At 41.2% G+C, this 15103-nt stretch overlaps 1 protein-coding gene across 5 annotated transcripts in view; it reads left to right on the forward strand.

The window, feature by feature from the left end:
- myocd (myocardin) overlaps positions 1-15103 on the forward strand; it is a 37634-nt gene that overhangs the window by 7597 nt on the left and 14934 nt on the right. For 4 of the 5 annotated variants that reach the window (XM_084741246.1, XM_084741247.1, XM_084741248.1 and 1 more), the window contains exons 2-3: positions 1933-1998; positions 10561-10716. In XM_084741246.1, the coding sequence (XP_084597372.1) occupies positions 1933-1998; positions 10561-10716 (222 nt within the window). The remainder of the gene's footprint in view (positions 1-1932; positions 1999-10560; positions 10717-15103) is intronic. The other variant, XM_084741250.1, reaches the window with a different exon arrangement.

The raw sequence follows: 15103 nt of genomic DNA on the forward strand, positions 1-15103 counted from the left end.
CAGAATTAACTAACACTAACAGTTACATTCCATTGTCACCTTGCTTTTTCCATGACAGAAGAGACAAAACTCGTATTATCAAAGTAAGGCTGTTAAATGACATAATATGCAATTGCCCTGCCATGACGTTAGACGGTTTAGGGTTAGGGCTAAGGATGTGTTGGTTGTGGTAGAATTCATTTGTGCTTTATAGTGTGCTAGATTTTTTTTTTTAAATCTATTAAAAAAGTCTCAGCCTTAAATTTTAATCTTTTTAAGGAAAGTTGTAAAAATCAAAATCTGCTTTTACAGAGAGAATTATTGATATCCCCTACAGTAAACACAGATCAGTGAGGAGCTGTCCAGAAACTTTACAGAATTAGTTTAAACTAACCGCTCGATTTTGACTGAAGAGATACAACCTGTATAAAAGTTAGGCTATTAACTGACTTAAAATGCAACTGCCCTGCAATAACGTTAGCTAGTAAGGCATGGAGACAACACAAACGACAGGAACAACACCAGATCTACAGTAGAGTTTGGGGTTAGGCTGCGTGTCTTCGGGGTTATTTCATAACAGTAATTGTTACAGCATGTATAAGATCTGGCGTTGCTCCTGACAGTTGTGGTGCCTTCACAACCTTAATAGCAAACGTTATGGCAAGGCAGTTGCATTTTAAGTCAGCCCTACGTTTATACAGTTTTTGTCTCTTCCGTCATGGAAAACACAAGGTGACAATGAGATGTAACAATTAATGTAAGGGTAGGGGTGAGGCTGTGCATTTGCTGTGTTTGAGACAGTTATTGATAACCCTTACGGTAAACATAACACAGAGCAGCAGAGCAGTCCCGTGTGTTAAAATTAAAGACTGCAGAATTAGTTAAAACTATATAGATTTCATTTGTCACCTCGCTTTTTCTTTAACAGAACAGACACAGCCTGCCTGAACACACAACATGGGACATCAAAAAACTTGTCACCGTTGTCAGAGGTTGTATCAGTTACATGTTTTGATCAGCGTTCAGTCAGCAACTAATGCCTGCGTCTGCTCGCTGTGATGTTGGGACCAGCAGGTCACGACCTCCTCACTGTAAACTAAAGCAGATGTCAGATGAAGGGAAGGGCCTGGTGTTACATAATGGAGGTGCTCTCCCACGAGAGCGCTTCGATGTGGCACCCATGCTCGCCGATTTTCAGCCAAACTGTTTCATTACATCAAAAAGGAAATTCATAAAATGTTCAAATGGGGCCAAATCCGCCTGAATGTGAACCACCTGATGGAGATAATTAACAGTAGGGCAGACAGGCAGTAAAGGAGGAACATTTCATACTTGTGTGTCAGATCCAGGGCCTCACCAAGAGGCCGTCAGATAACGGCGAGGAGGAAAAACACACACAGACAAAGAAAGAAGAAAGAAAGCGAAAGAGCCACAGACACAAGCAGACCAACAGACACGGGGGAGGCTCTATGTTTATGACCCCGCACTCCCACCTAGACTAATTCTACACACACACGCATAAACACACACAGAGTGCGTAGCAACATGCACACACGCCGCGGACCACACACTGCCGAGCAGATCTGTTTAAAAGCCAGGAGCTGTGTTTATCATTCCCTACATCCTGCTCACAGAAATATTTGTGAGCAAGCAGCGTTGTTTTTTCTGTGTGTGTTTTCTGTATGCATATAGATACATACATACATGTACACATGTGTCTGATGAATCCGTAGTTTGTTTAATCTCAGCCAGTCGATGAAGTGAAATTATTTGAAATCAAATTACAAGTTAGATTTATGAAACAGCTTTTTAAGTGGTTTGAATTCTCAGTCTCTTCCCGCTTTTTCTCTGTCCCTTACCTGTCTTTCCACTTCTCTTCCTCATCTTTCCCCTTCTTTTTTACTCTTCCCTTCCATCTATCTTACCCTCCTCCTCCTCCTCCTCCAACTTCAGTCCTACAGTTAAGACTTCAGCAGAGGAGGACACGAGAGCAGCTGGCAGACCAAGGCATCATGCCTCGTGAGTAACGCCTTCCAACACTGAGCTGCCGCACATGCAGGCACACACACAACCACACACACACGCACACATACACTTCCACTTACGTGCTTTTACACTGCGGTGTGAGTAAGACAGGCAGAGGGAGGGGGTGAGACACACTGAACAAGCAAGGGAACACATAATCCTTTGGTCTAATTAGTAATAAGATATAAAGGTACAAATAAACCTCAGCTGACATAAAACCACATTTTTTTTCCTTACCTGTTGTAGGTTCTGGTCATGTGGGGGGGGGAGGGGTTATGCCTATATTTGATTGGACAGGTGGACAGGAAAGGGGGAGAAAGATCGGGGGATGACATGCAGCAAAGGCCACAGGAGAGGTTTTATTTTTTTATACTAGTATATATCACTTAAATTCCTGATATCCTGACAACTCTTGTAGATACAATGTTTCAAGATGTTGCTGCTACATTTTTTAAATGTGATTTTTCATTGATGTACCAAAACCAAAATCCCACACTGTGCCTCCATTGTATTTTAATGGAAGTAGAATTGTCAGAGGCATCTATCTCAAAACCCTGATGAACAAAACCAAAATTGTTTTTTTTAATCCCCACAATTCATGTGATTAGACACTAAAGTGTTTCCCGTAGGCCTGTAAAGGCTCGTGTATTAATGTTAATAGTATCTAGATTGACGGGTGTAACGTGGAACCAAAGCTCATGAGTGCAGGTTCTACCCAAAAACGAGCCAGAGCTTGAAGACCTGCCTGCATCCTTAAAAAGAGTTGTTTGGGGACAGTTCTGGTTTGTTGGTCAACTACAACTACAACAGAGAGAAAGCTGTTGATTAGACAAGAACAATGATCGGGTGTTGCTCCACATCAAGCATGCTAACACACATTTTATTGTTTTACCCTGATGAAAATAAACGTATCTTTATCCATTTCGGGGTTTTTTTTCCCCACAGAACTGAATCGCAACAAACCGCAACTTCTAAACATGGGGTATGGACTGAACTGTGACTCTTATACCCTTAGTGTCACATGATAATTATTAGGCTCGCTGTTTTTGACTGGTACCATTTTCTTTTAGGACCTTGGTCATCGCATTACTTAAAGTTGCATTTTTTTATTTTTTCTCTCTTTTTTGACCACTTTGGCCTGCAGAATGACATATAAACACAACACTGACACATCATCACTTCATGAAATTGACATGGCTAACATGTTAGCAAATAGTTTCAGTAGACAGACAGCAACATTAGCATTTGGAATTGTTTTTTTCTGACCACCTGGCAAAATTAAGTCCATCATTTACCCTCTTTTAACTCTGTCTTTGGTCTCCACCAACAGTTTCAAAAAACATCTGGCTATTTAGCTGCTAAATGCTGCACTTCACCAGCTAGTTGCCAACTTTGTTTGTTTAGTGCTTTGGTGCTGGGCAGGGTTTATCAGAGCTTTTCCCCTGAAAACAGCTGCCTGGTATGTCTGGAAACTATGCTAACATGGTAAGAATGAACCAAAACAGTAATGTTTTGGGCCATTGAAACCAACACAGTGAGCTGAGAGACACAAACAGTTTGTAGAGCTGAAGTCTTTTTTTTTCTGTCGCTAATGTAAAAGTGATGATTAGTGCCCTTTTAAATACACAAATGATGCGATTAGCTGTGAAGTAAATGGATGAAAAACAGTTGTTTTTTTTTGTCAAGTAATTTTGTACAGTGAAACATGTAATATTGTGTGTCAACAGTTTCAGAGAGCTATGTGGATGTAAAGGTTCAAACATCTAGTCCAGTGTGGGAAATATGAGCACTTACTGCCTCTTCAAATTTGCCCTGTAATTGTAGGTCCCCTTGGCTCAATCAGTTTTATTTTGAAAATCTTGGAAGACAGTTGTGAGAAGCATCATTTTCCCCAAGTTTCACATGAATCGGAGCATTGATTCTGACATATTGTATGATATATAAAAAGAAAAAAAGACATGACTGATTTGTGATTATCTGTTGCACTTTTGAAATGAAACAGTAAAAATCAGATGCCAGCTGTTTGCTCAGGAATCAGATGATTTCGCTGATGAACTTCAACCACAAAGAGGCAACCAATCAGTGGAATCAGCTGCTGTAGGTATTTTTGTATTGGAAACCTGCAGATTCTTGTTAGCTTCTAGAGTTTTTCTGACCGATTCACTTTCCTTACTGTAACTTGAGTCAAGATGCATTAGAGCTGAGGTCAACGTACAGACTCTGTCTTTGAACAAAAGACTTACGCCGCAGATTAAAGCATTAAAAACAGACCGAGAGGGGCAGGTAGGAAGAAAAGAAAACAGTTAAGATGACAGATGCTCTACAGAGAAACAGATCCAGAGCCCCAGAGACGGATAAATCCACAGGTAGTGACAGATACGAAGGTGCATGTAGAGGAAGCAGGTGGATATATTCGCCCGACAGGCAGAGAGACAGGCAGATAGCGCCTGCAGCCAGCGAGTAGGGCAGACAGGTCGGTGAGTGACCGCCGTGGAATGCTCTCGCGCTGGAAGAGGCTCTCGGCCTTCAGAAGAATCAGCGACTGCTCGGGCAGATTTACAGAGACGGTACCTGTTTACAGCACAGCGCCTGCACAGCACCACATCAAAGCCGAGGCACGCCTAAACACAACAACACCGAGCATCAGCCGCCATTTATAAGACGGAGGCTTTGTACTTTCAATGTCACGTAAAGACACAGTGATGAGAACAAGTAGACCCGAGTGTACTGGACGTACTGTTAAATCGTTACTGCCTCCATTAATGTCCTCTCATGTTCTTTAGGTCACAGTAGCTCCGTAACGTGTGCAGTTATCTCAGCTTCCACTGCCAACACACTACCTGATTTAGATTTAACACTCTTAACCCACTTAGTCATTTGAAGTATATTAGTTTTAGTCTAGTTTTACTTGACTAAATATCATAATTTAGATTTTTGTCAGCTTTTTATCAGCTAGCTAGCCTTGACCCATCCTGTTAGTTGCAGTGGCTTTTAACTACATGTTCACATTAGCATCATGGTTTTGCTTACGTATACTGTCTTCGTTTTACATCCTACGCTTCATATATGTGTGGTTAAGAAAAACAAGTACATCTCCAGCCTAATACTGCTTTGTACCTCAAAAGGTGATAGTGAGTCACTGTAGCGTCCCGTCTGCAATCAACAACGCCAAAATGGTTTTCTTCTGGCAGCTGAGGACAAGCAGTGTAAACACACAACACTCCCCTGGTGCTCCGACAGCAAACTGAACAAACCATCTAATGGCAGCTACAGTCAGCAGGGTTACTCTGATGATATGCCCTCTGTTTAATTTGGGTATGAATTCAGCAGGTGGCTTATTCTTATATACTGCACCTTTAATTTATAATCTAAAATAAACAACTGTAGACAATGGTGGTTTCTTTTAGATTGTATTATATGTGAAGTTAACAAAAATATTTAATTTGGGGATGACTCTTAAGCAAATGCTGCTTGTTTTCATTGTGGGCATTCACAACATTTTTTGTCCTGTTTGTCAGAATTAATAAGATTATTGTCTCAGATTTCTGAGAAGAAGTTCACAGTTTTTTTTTTGTTGCTGTTGTTTTTTTAAATTATTTTAAATTACAGAGGAGTAGGATTTTTTTTTAACCTGAGAAATTATCTCATTAATTCAGGAAAACATAGTAAATGCATCATGCTGCGATAGAAATGTATCCATGTCTGTTCCTCTCTTTCTCCCAAACGTTGATATTTCTGTACAGTTTATGACGTCCCTTTAAAACATTTTGTCTAATTTTTATTCTTTGATGAAAGTATCAGTATATTATTTCATAGTTTTTTCTTCATAAATTATTTTTATTTAATTAGCTTCTCATTTTTGTGGGCAAAATTAACACTGATACACAGACAAATATTTATGACACTTGTGGAATCTAAATTTTAGGTATTCATAAGAAACCAATCGTTTGTTTAGCACAAGACATTACACAGCAGACAGCCACTTATAAACTGAGATCTTATTGATTCCTTATACTGCAACACTGTGCCGTCTTGGCAAACATAGGAGCAGTGAGCGATGCCAGTGTGCGGCGCGTAGTGTTGTTTTTTTTCCCCCGTTACTCCCCTGCAGGAACAACAAGGGGACTGGGGACTGCAGGCCAGGGATTTGTTGAATGATATCTCTGGCACCGTTTGCCATTTCACAGAGGCTCCAGCCTCCAGATAAACTGCTGGTAAGTGTGCGGGGGAACGGAATCCAGAGGCCCGGCAAAGGCCCTATCAGTTTCTAGGAGTCTGTCACAGATAAGGCAGCAAGGAGAACCGCAATTGGCCAGCGGGGCCGCAAGCGCTTTTTTAGAAAAGAAGTTTCAATTGGTTGTTTATCTCTTGATTGCAGGCGGTGGCGCACATGGAAGAGCGTTTCAAAGTATTTGTTAGTACACACTTTCTCACACCCACACATTCAAAGTGTCGCTTTCCGTCCCAGCTCCAGACATTTTTCGGGGCGCGTCCCAGCATCCTTGTCCTCTGTGCTGCTGTGGATATGATCCTTCAGACGCTGGCTGGCTGGCTGGCTCTGCCTGGCTGTGTTATTCCTGCTGGGGGAGATGGACACGGCACAGGGTCTGTGTATATATTACCCAGGGAACATCTGGTGTTTATTAGGCTATTCAAGAATCCGCCCCAGCCTCTCAGGCCTGACTGGCGTGTGGCCTGCATAGGAGCACACTGTCTGCCTGCTGGCCACAAGTCTGAATACACACACACATACAATCTAATATTTCCTCATAAAGATAATAGGGCTGTAGCTGCAGGTTTACTGTGCTTTTTCCTCCATGCATGCGCTCGTGCATAAAAACGTTTCATTCCATCTGCGGCGGCGGTGCTTTAATCCTCAGAGGATGGAAACAAAGGGAATGATTCCTGCCTGCAGCGCCATACGTCTTACCTCTCAGTGCAGTGTTTACATTCGACAGATACAGTCAGCAGGTATATGTATTGCAATAGGTTTAGAGTGCGTCGTGTGTTTTAGCACCGCTGCAGAATGTTTAAAAGTCTGTAAGCCGGCTTCAGGCTCACCGGATCGTGTTACATTATGCCCAAGCGGGCCAGCGCAGCCACGGTCGGACGCGTTTTTTCGGCACAGTTTAAACACACTTAAAGCTCCATGTGTCCCCGCGATGTCAAGTCAGGTCTTAAATCAGGCCGGGCAGTGACAGGTGAGGCAGGAGACTCTGGGAGTTATAAACACACGATGATGTCACCCTGCTGGTGGACGGCGACGGCTCGCCAACGTGACCGGCAGCTGATCCTTCACTACCTACCCTACGAGGCAGGACGGGCACCGGATCCAGGCTGCCATGCCGGACCATCTCCTGTAGCCACTGCCCTCCACCTGTGTGGCTTTCACTCCTTACATCCCTTTATCTCTCCCCAAAGCTCCACCTTCCTATCATACCCCTTTTTCTTCCCGTTTCTTTCCCCAATTTATTCAAAAAAAAAAAAAAAGATTGAATAAAGTCATTAAAGTGAACGTCAATAATGATGCCCAAATAATAACAAATACGTTTCATAGCTCACTACGATCAGTTAATTAAATACATTATTTGTTTGTTTTTTTGGTCTCTAAAACTCAAAGATTCAAGTTTAACTAAAGAAGAAAGGTATGTTATCTCAACGAAAGATTAAAGTTCTGCAAAACATTTTTCAATTTATTTCAAAACATAAAGAGACTCAAAAAACTGTTGCATTAAGTTGCCTTGAAATTTGTAGTTTTCTGAACTTTGTTTTGTTTGTTTGTTTGTTTTTTTCTTTTTACAGTGTATAGCACCTAGTAGGAAACACACTGTTACCTTCAATAAATTACAGATTTCACTGTTTGAACATTGTTGAAAACATATGGTCTGGACCAGACCAGGGCAAAATGTGGCCCAGGGGCTGGATGTGGCCCACTGAAAGGTTTCATTTGGCCCACAATGTCATCATTGAAACACCAAAAATTAAAAATCTAGCGAAGACATTGAATAGCATTTTTGCTTTGTATTTGTATTCACTCAATGCTGTACATCCACCTTGTTTTTCTTCTGCTTTTGCTGCAATTATTGTTGCGACCTGTATGCAGCATGCATGGTACACTGTAAAACATCAAGTTTTGGATATCGCCAACAAAATGCTAGTCCACAGTTCATCACAAAAGTGTCCTATATAGAACACTTCTGACCATTCCACTGTTAATGATTTGGCCATTATTAGGACCTTGTATCACTTGTGTCTGGCCCACAGCAGCCTGATTCACTTCTTATATGCTTCTTTTTTCTTTTTTACATAGGTATTTACCTTATTTCTACCCCCACAACACTCTTCCCTCATTTATTCCATCCATCTTCTGTCATGTTCAGGGAGGCTATCATGCATCACGAACAAATTCACACTTGTTCAACCAATTTAGAATTTTCTAATAAAACAAAGACTGTCCTCCTTCATGTCATCTTTCAACCCTTTCTTTCTTCCTTGGCTCTCTTCACAGATCTGTTTTTCCTTTCTCCGTTTTGTCTTTCATGTTTATCTCCCATCCAGATATTCCCTCTGTATGTTCTTCCATCCATTCATCGTCCTTCAATGACATTCTTCTATCCTCCTCTCCCTGCTCCTCTTCGTTTCATAGAGAATTATAGAAGTCGTATTTGAATGAGACATTAAGCCAAAATAGTTGCTGTATCTGGAGGTTAGAAATGCTTAATATTGCACATTAATCTTGAATTAGTTGTGATGTTTGAAGTGTTTTGTAAAGTTCCTCATGAAGTATTGCATTTCAGCTCCATTTTTCATCAGACAGTAATGCTCCACCTGAGTTGTCCAGCGCGAAGGCTCAATATCATTCCTTTTATTTTGGCTCTGTATCCTATGTCAGCCCTCCGAAATATCCCACTAAAATTATATTTGACCAAATAAGTGCTGTTGCTCTTTCTTGCTCTCAGATAATCAAACTGATGTGGTGTTCTGTCCTCATCGCTGGGTAATCAGTCCTGCGAGTGCGGTGGATGGATTGTAGGCCAGGCCAGGTTAGCTCCAGCACTGATTATTTATACTGGATTTACCAGAGAGAGATTGTGGAAGGTTGAAAATCTCACCCGCCGCAGCCCTTTAATTACAGCCACTCCATTTATTTTTCTAGTGCTCAAAGTGTCTGGCTGTGCTGGGAGTGGAGCAGCTGAACAGATATTACAACGGATCCAGAACAGAAATATTGATTATTGAAGGCTGAGGGAACTCACATGCACAGGGTTTGTGGGGAAATGACAGCAGGGTTTAACAAGATATATCGTATAATGATGGTAAAATAGAAAAAAATAGATAAAATGAAAAAACAGCAGACATATATGCTTGCTTTAGAATCTATATATTGATAGACAGCTCTATAAATTTAACGAGGAAATCTGATAATTCCACTTTTTTCACTTCATAAAGTAGTAAGGGTGAATGTAGTCTAAAGAGCCACAATGTCTGCATAGTTAGGTCGGTAACCTGACACACTGGGTCAGAACCATCTGGGAAATCCTTAAGAAAGGAACTCCTTAGAAACTTCTTGGAAAAGGGCAGGCACTTTCACAAAGAAACTCCACACAGGCTAACTTCAGCCAGTCAGATCAAACCCTTGCCGAAGCCAGTCAGGAGAAAAGCGAAAACATCTTTTCCATGGAGAAAAGCCTTCGGTGAAGCTCTTTGCTCCTCTGTCAATGAAGAAATACTCTCCGAATCTGATATAACATTCTATTTTAGGATTAGGCTCCATGTTTTTTTTTTTTTTATTGAATCAAACAAATCACGTGATAGTTTAAATTGGTTCAAATTTGATCGTTTGTGACAACAATCAAAGTAACAGACCAAAAAGTATTAGAAGTAGCGACAGAATGATGAAATGATGGCAGTTTGTATTATTGATTTGTTATCACTAGCGATGCTCCGATATAATTTTTTCCTTCCTGCTACCAATTCCAATACCTGAACTGAGCATATTGGCCGATACCGAGTATTGATACATTACCAGTGCATTAATAATATGCATATTTACTTGATATTATTTATTAACAAAGGTGAACTACTTGCGCCTGTATGGATGTGATATGTTCAGGTTAGAAGATTTGACTGCTGCTGGGAAGTAGCAGGGTCACATTTTGGGGTTAAAAAATAATGTGGTATTCCTTTTAACTACACATTCGCAAACACACCCCTATGCATTATGACTTTCTCGCATATCCTGTATTCATTTGGGCCGATGGAGAAATTAATGCAAACACTTGAATAAAAAGCAAGTATATCTTTAAGCTGTATCAGAGGCATTTCTGATACTGGTATTGCATTGGAACAACCCTAGTTATTATGACTGATGCATTAATGTAGAAGCAGCATTCAGTTGTTGTAGTATATTTTACATGTGTATCTTATGTAAAACTGTACTCAAATACATTTAGTGATTCTCCAGTACTTCAGTATGTACAGACCTGTATGAGGAGTGTTTCCTTGGTGTGTTCCCATGTTGTTGTTGACGGTGTGGTGCCGCTGTGTGTTGTGCAGACCCGGCCTCAGACGGCTCCTCTCTGGAGGCCCAGATGAGGCTAAAGCGAGCGCGGCTCGCCGAGGACCTGAATGAGAAGCTGGCTCTCAGGCCGGGGCCCCTGGAGCTGGTCCAAAAGAATATCATTCCCCTAGACTCTGCCGTCACGACGACAGGTATCAGCGGAGAGATGCTGCCCACGTGTAGTTGAACTCACCTGTAACACCTGCTGCATCTGCTGCGTGACTCCACGTTTGTGTGTTTGGTAGCATCAGTTTGTGTTAATGAACAGAAGAGCACGCCTCCCTCCTGACTCTGTGTGTGTGTGTGTGTTTTAACAAACCATTGTTCCAGTCATATACTAAGTAGTACAGAGCACTCTGTTAGAGATTGTAATCTACTCAAACAAGCATGTACTTTAATGACTGCACTGCTGGACTTCAACACAGTCACATCATTTTGTCAAACAAGCCAGTACGATGTTTATTGTAGATCTTTTATCGACATCATGTTCCTCCAACGCAAAAAGGTTTGTACCAACAATCTGATGGCATCACATACATCCTGCACATGACTGAAGATATTTTAACATCCAGTGGCGCCCCCAAACCCTAAAACTGACCTTCTTCCTGACTGAATTTCATGAAGCTCACCACAGATCACAATATTTTATGTTATATTGACACTTAATTGTGTATCTGGAGTGGAACTAATCTTAATTACTTTATACTGAACACAATAGTAAAACCAGGAAGTGCATCTGCAACTTTTACAGTTTAGATTAGAAGCTTTTCAAGCTGTTTTTGCCCACGCTTGAACATGAAACAATTCTACCACTTTGTTCTATGGCATCTTTTGTAAATGTTTTAAAGGGACACTTCACCCCCAAATCAAAAATACAGATTTTTCCTCTGGCCTGTAGTACTATTTATCCACCTAGATTATTTTTGTGTGAATAGCAGAGTTTTGGAGATTCTCTCCAGTCTAATGGGACTAAATGGCACTCGGCTTCTGGTGCTCAGAGCACCAAAAAATACCTTTGAAAAATTCAAAACCAGTGTCTCTATCCAGAAATCATGCCACAGTCACTCAAGATAATTCACAGACCTTGTTGTGAGCAGTTTCAGGTAGGAACTACTTTGTTTGTATAAGAAAGAAAATAGTTGCGGTAGATTCTGTTGCAGAAAATCTCAAAAATGAGGCAACTCACCACCACAACAGTTTAGATGGATACAAAGCACTACAGGCCAGAGGACAAATATGTATTTTGGATTTTGAAATGTCCTGTTATGCTATATTAGTTATAATATATGAATAAGAAAAACGGGTACATTGTGCTTCAATATGAGCCAAAAGGGCAAATGGTTTATTAACCATGAATTAACTTAAAAACCCTTTAAACTGTGACGTATTAGATAGATAAGCTTTTTACTGGTTGAGACAGATGGCTGCCTGTCCTGAGCCTGGTTCTGCTTGAGGTTTCTGCATGTTAAGCCGAGATTTTCCTCGCCACAGTCCCTTAGTACTTGCTCATGGTGGGAAGATTTTGTGTCTCTGTAAATAACATTATAAGGAGTTCTGCAGACATGAGAAGTAACTAAGTACAAATACTTACATTCTTAAGGCATTTGCAAAATAATGCACAATGAAATCAGCTTAAAAAGACATAACAAGATGAAAATTGCATTAAAAAACATACCAAGACGAAAACAATATAACAAGACAAAAACATCGTAAAAGACATAGCCATAAGAAAATGACATTAACAAGACAGGAACGATGATGTAACAAGATGAGAATGACGTAACTAGACAAAAGAGCATAACAAGACAAAAATGCTGTAAACAAGATGAAACAGAAAAAGGGGAAAGTTCAACCACTGAGAAGAGGTGAGGTTCAGGTAGCTTTACACAGAAAATACACGTAGAAATGTACTTCAGAGGCGACTCTTTTTACTTGAAGTTCATTTCAGAGCCTTTTTTTACACAACTATCTGTACTTCAGCTTGAGTACAGACTGTGTACTTTTGCCACCTCTGTGGAGTTCTGTCCTGACCTGGTCAATGAGAAAAGTGCCTTCTGTTCCAATTTGGAGTTTTATAAATAAAATTGTCGTGACGTTTACTTGATAAGTTGTTTTAACACAAATGACACTTTCAGTCAGAGGAAAATTACATTCCACCAGACTTTTTCAGTACCTGCTTCCTGTTGTTCCTTCTTAATGCAATCAACATTTCTTAGAAGGAAAAAGTATTTATTTGTGTTTCTTGCACGGAGAATGTTATTTACATTTTTTAAAGAACATCACGTTTATTTCAGAAAATCTCTTGCACGCTGCGTGGATCTCAAAAAATGTTCTTGCCGTGCTGAACTGGCAGATTTTCTTTAAGAAAAGGTGCTTTGGCAAATGTCTTTACAAATGTTTATTGTGGACTAAAGTGTATGGGGAGACCTCTTGAGACCTCCACCTCCTCTAGTGCAGTGCACAACGTGCATGCTTAGACACTGCATTGATTTAGCGCTGTGCGGAGGCCCGAGACGTCCACTCTGTCCTCCCACTGTTTGTCTTCTAATGCTCAACATGTTGCTCACTCTCTCTATATCATTCTTGGCAGCGCGACTAGTGTTTTTGAGACTCTGGTCTTTTAGCGGTTTTATGTTTGCCCCCTTGAGCTTGCAGTAAACATGTTGCGTAAAGGCCGCCGTCAGCTGGTTTACACTACCTCTGCAGGAGGAGGGGAGCATCGTTTATTGAGATGAACAGCAGCTGTATTTGGGTCCACCCATTTTCTTTAGAAGTGGCCATGTGTATTTGAGTTGGAGTGCATCCTTGTGTGTATGTGTGGGCGTACCTGTGTGTATGTTTGTGCTGACCCTCCTCCTCCTCCCTGCTTTGTCTCTGTCCACTCTTACAAAAATGTGTTCCAGAGGGGTTCTTTCTGAAGGACAGAGGTTTGAATCAGGACCGTTTGTTCTCAAGGGTTCCTTTTAATGGCCCTTTTCATCAAAACAGCCCCTTTTAAAAGAAGGAGTTCCTTTCCTTGAAGAACACTTTTGTCAAGGGTTTGTCATAGGTTCTTTATACCACAGCAGTAAGAGCCCCCCTCTGTGGGTTACAGACAAAACCCATGGAATATAAGAAAGTTCCACCTGAGTGGCTTCTTGTGAGCATCCTTTTTTGAATAAAGGATTCATCCAGGGTTCTCTGTAAGACTAGGGGTTCTGTTAAGGACCCTTTGCAGCCAAAGAACCCTTTTTTAAAGTATCAGTTCCTTGATAAACTCTTTTGTCCAGGGTTTGTCCTAGGTTCTTTGCACCATAATATTAAAGGGTTCTCAGCAGAACGCCTTGGGTGGTATCTAGATAAAACCCATGGGATATAAAAGGGTTCTCTGTAGTACCCCCGTAAGTGTGTCAGCACCCTTTTTGAAATGAAGGGCTCGTCCATGGTTCTTTGCAAGACTAGGGATTCTGTTAGGAATCATTTTCATCCATATAGCCATTTTTAATAGAAAGGGTTCTTGTTAGCACCCTAAGAAGGTGGAACAGTTCTGGATAGAACCTGCAGAGAGGGTTTTACGTGGAACCATTAGACCATGGAAGTGAACTCTGTAGAACATCTCATAGGGGACTACGGGTGAAACCTCTCACAGATGGTTCTAGATATAATTCTTTATGCCGGGTTCAAGGTAGGACTCTCTTAGGACTCTTTTTCACCAACATGGAACTGGTCCCACTCTGGTTCATGAACCATTTCCACCACAAATTGACCAGCATGGAATCAAAAAATAGCAGGTTTTCCTTGAGAGCCAAACTGGTCCTATTATGTTCTATGGGTTGTTGCATTGTGCAACACCCTCTGTTGATGATATCCTTGATTGCAATTGTTCAGGTCAAAACTGGTGGAAATGGGACCTCAGAGGACCTCAAATGGTTCCAAATGGAACTAAAAAGGTTCAGTCAGCAGCTGGTAGTGAACCAACCTGTTTTTCTACCAGTTTTGAGTGGAAGCATTGTACTAAAGGATGTCATCAACAGAGGGTGCTAACCAACGCACAACAAGCTGTAGAGTATGTTACGCCCACTTTGGTTCCCAAGGAAAACCTGCAATTTTTTGCTTCCAGCTGGTAAACAACTTTTGAGTTTCCGAAGCAACTTACTTTTGGTCAAAATGCACAGAACAATTCAAAATTAGGTGCTTGAACTAGAACAGTGCTGGCTCCTTGTTGGTGGAAAAGGCCCTATGGAGAAAAGCAGGAGAACCCTTTATGGTTCTAGCTAGCACCTTTATTTCTAAGGGTGTATAGCTCCAGACAGCCACCTATAGCTCTGACAGGAGCAGGCTGTTGCGTTCCCCTCGCCTGCAGCATTAACCCCTCACCTTAAAGCTCTATATTCTCTCACACAACACTCCCTACGATTGGTTCAACCTCTGTCCGGTGATGTTGGAAACTATGTGACTTCTAAACCAGCCACTTGGAAAGCGGAAGTGAACACGTCTTGCAGATTTCCTGCAATTCTGCCATCTCAATCTCCCGCTGACATCAAATTGACTTAAAGACTC

Source organism: Lutjanus erythropterus, chromosome 17 (genome assembly GCF_056507025.1).
Source record: "Lutjanus erythropterus isolate fLutEry1 chromosome 17, fLutEry1.hap2, whole genome shotgun sequence".
Classification (NCBI taxonomy): domain Eukaryota; kingdom Metazoa; phylum Chordata; class Actinopteri; order Lutjaniformes; family Lutjanidae; genus Lutjanus; species Lutjanus erythropterus.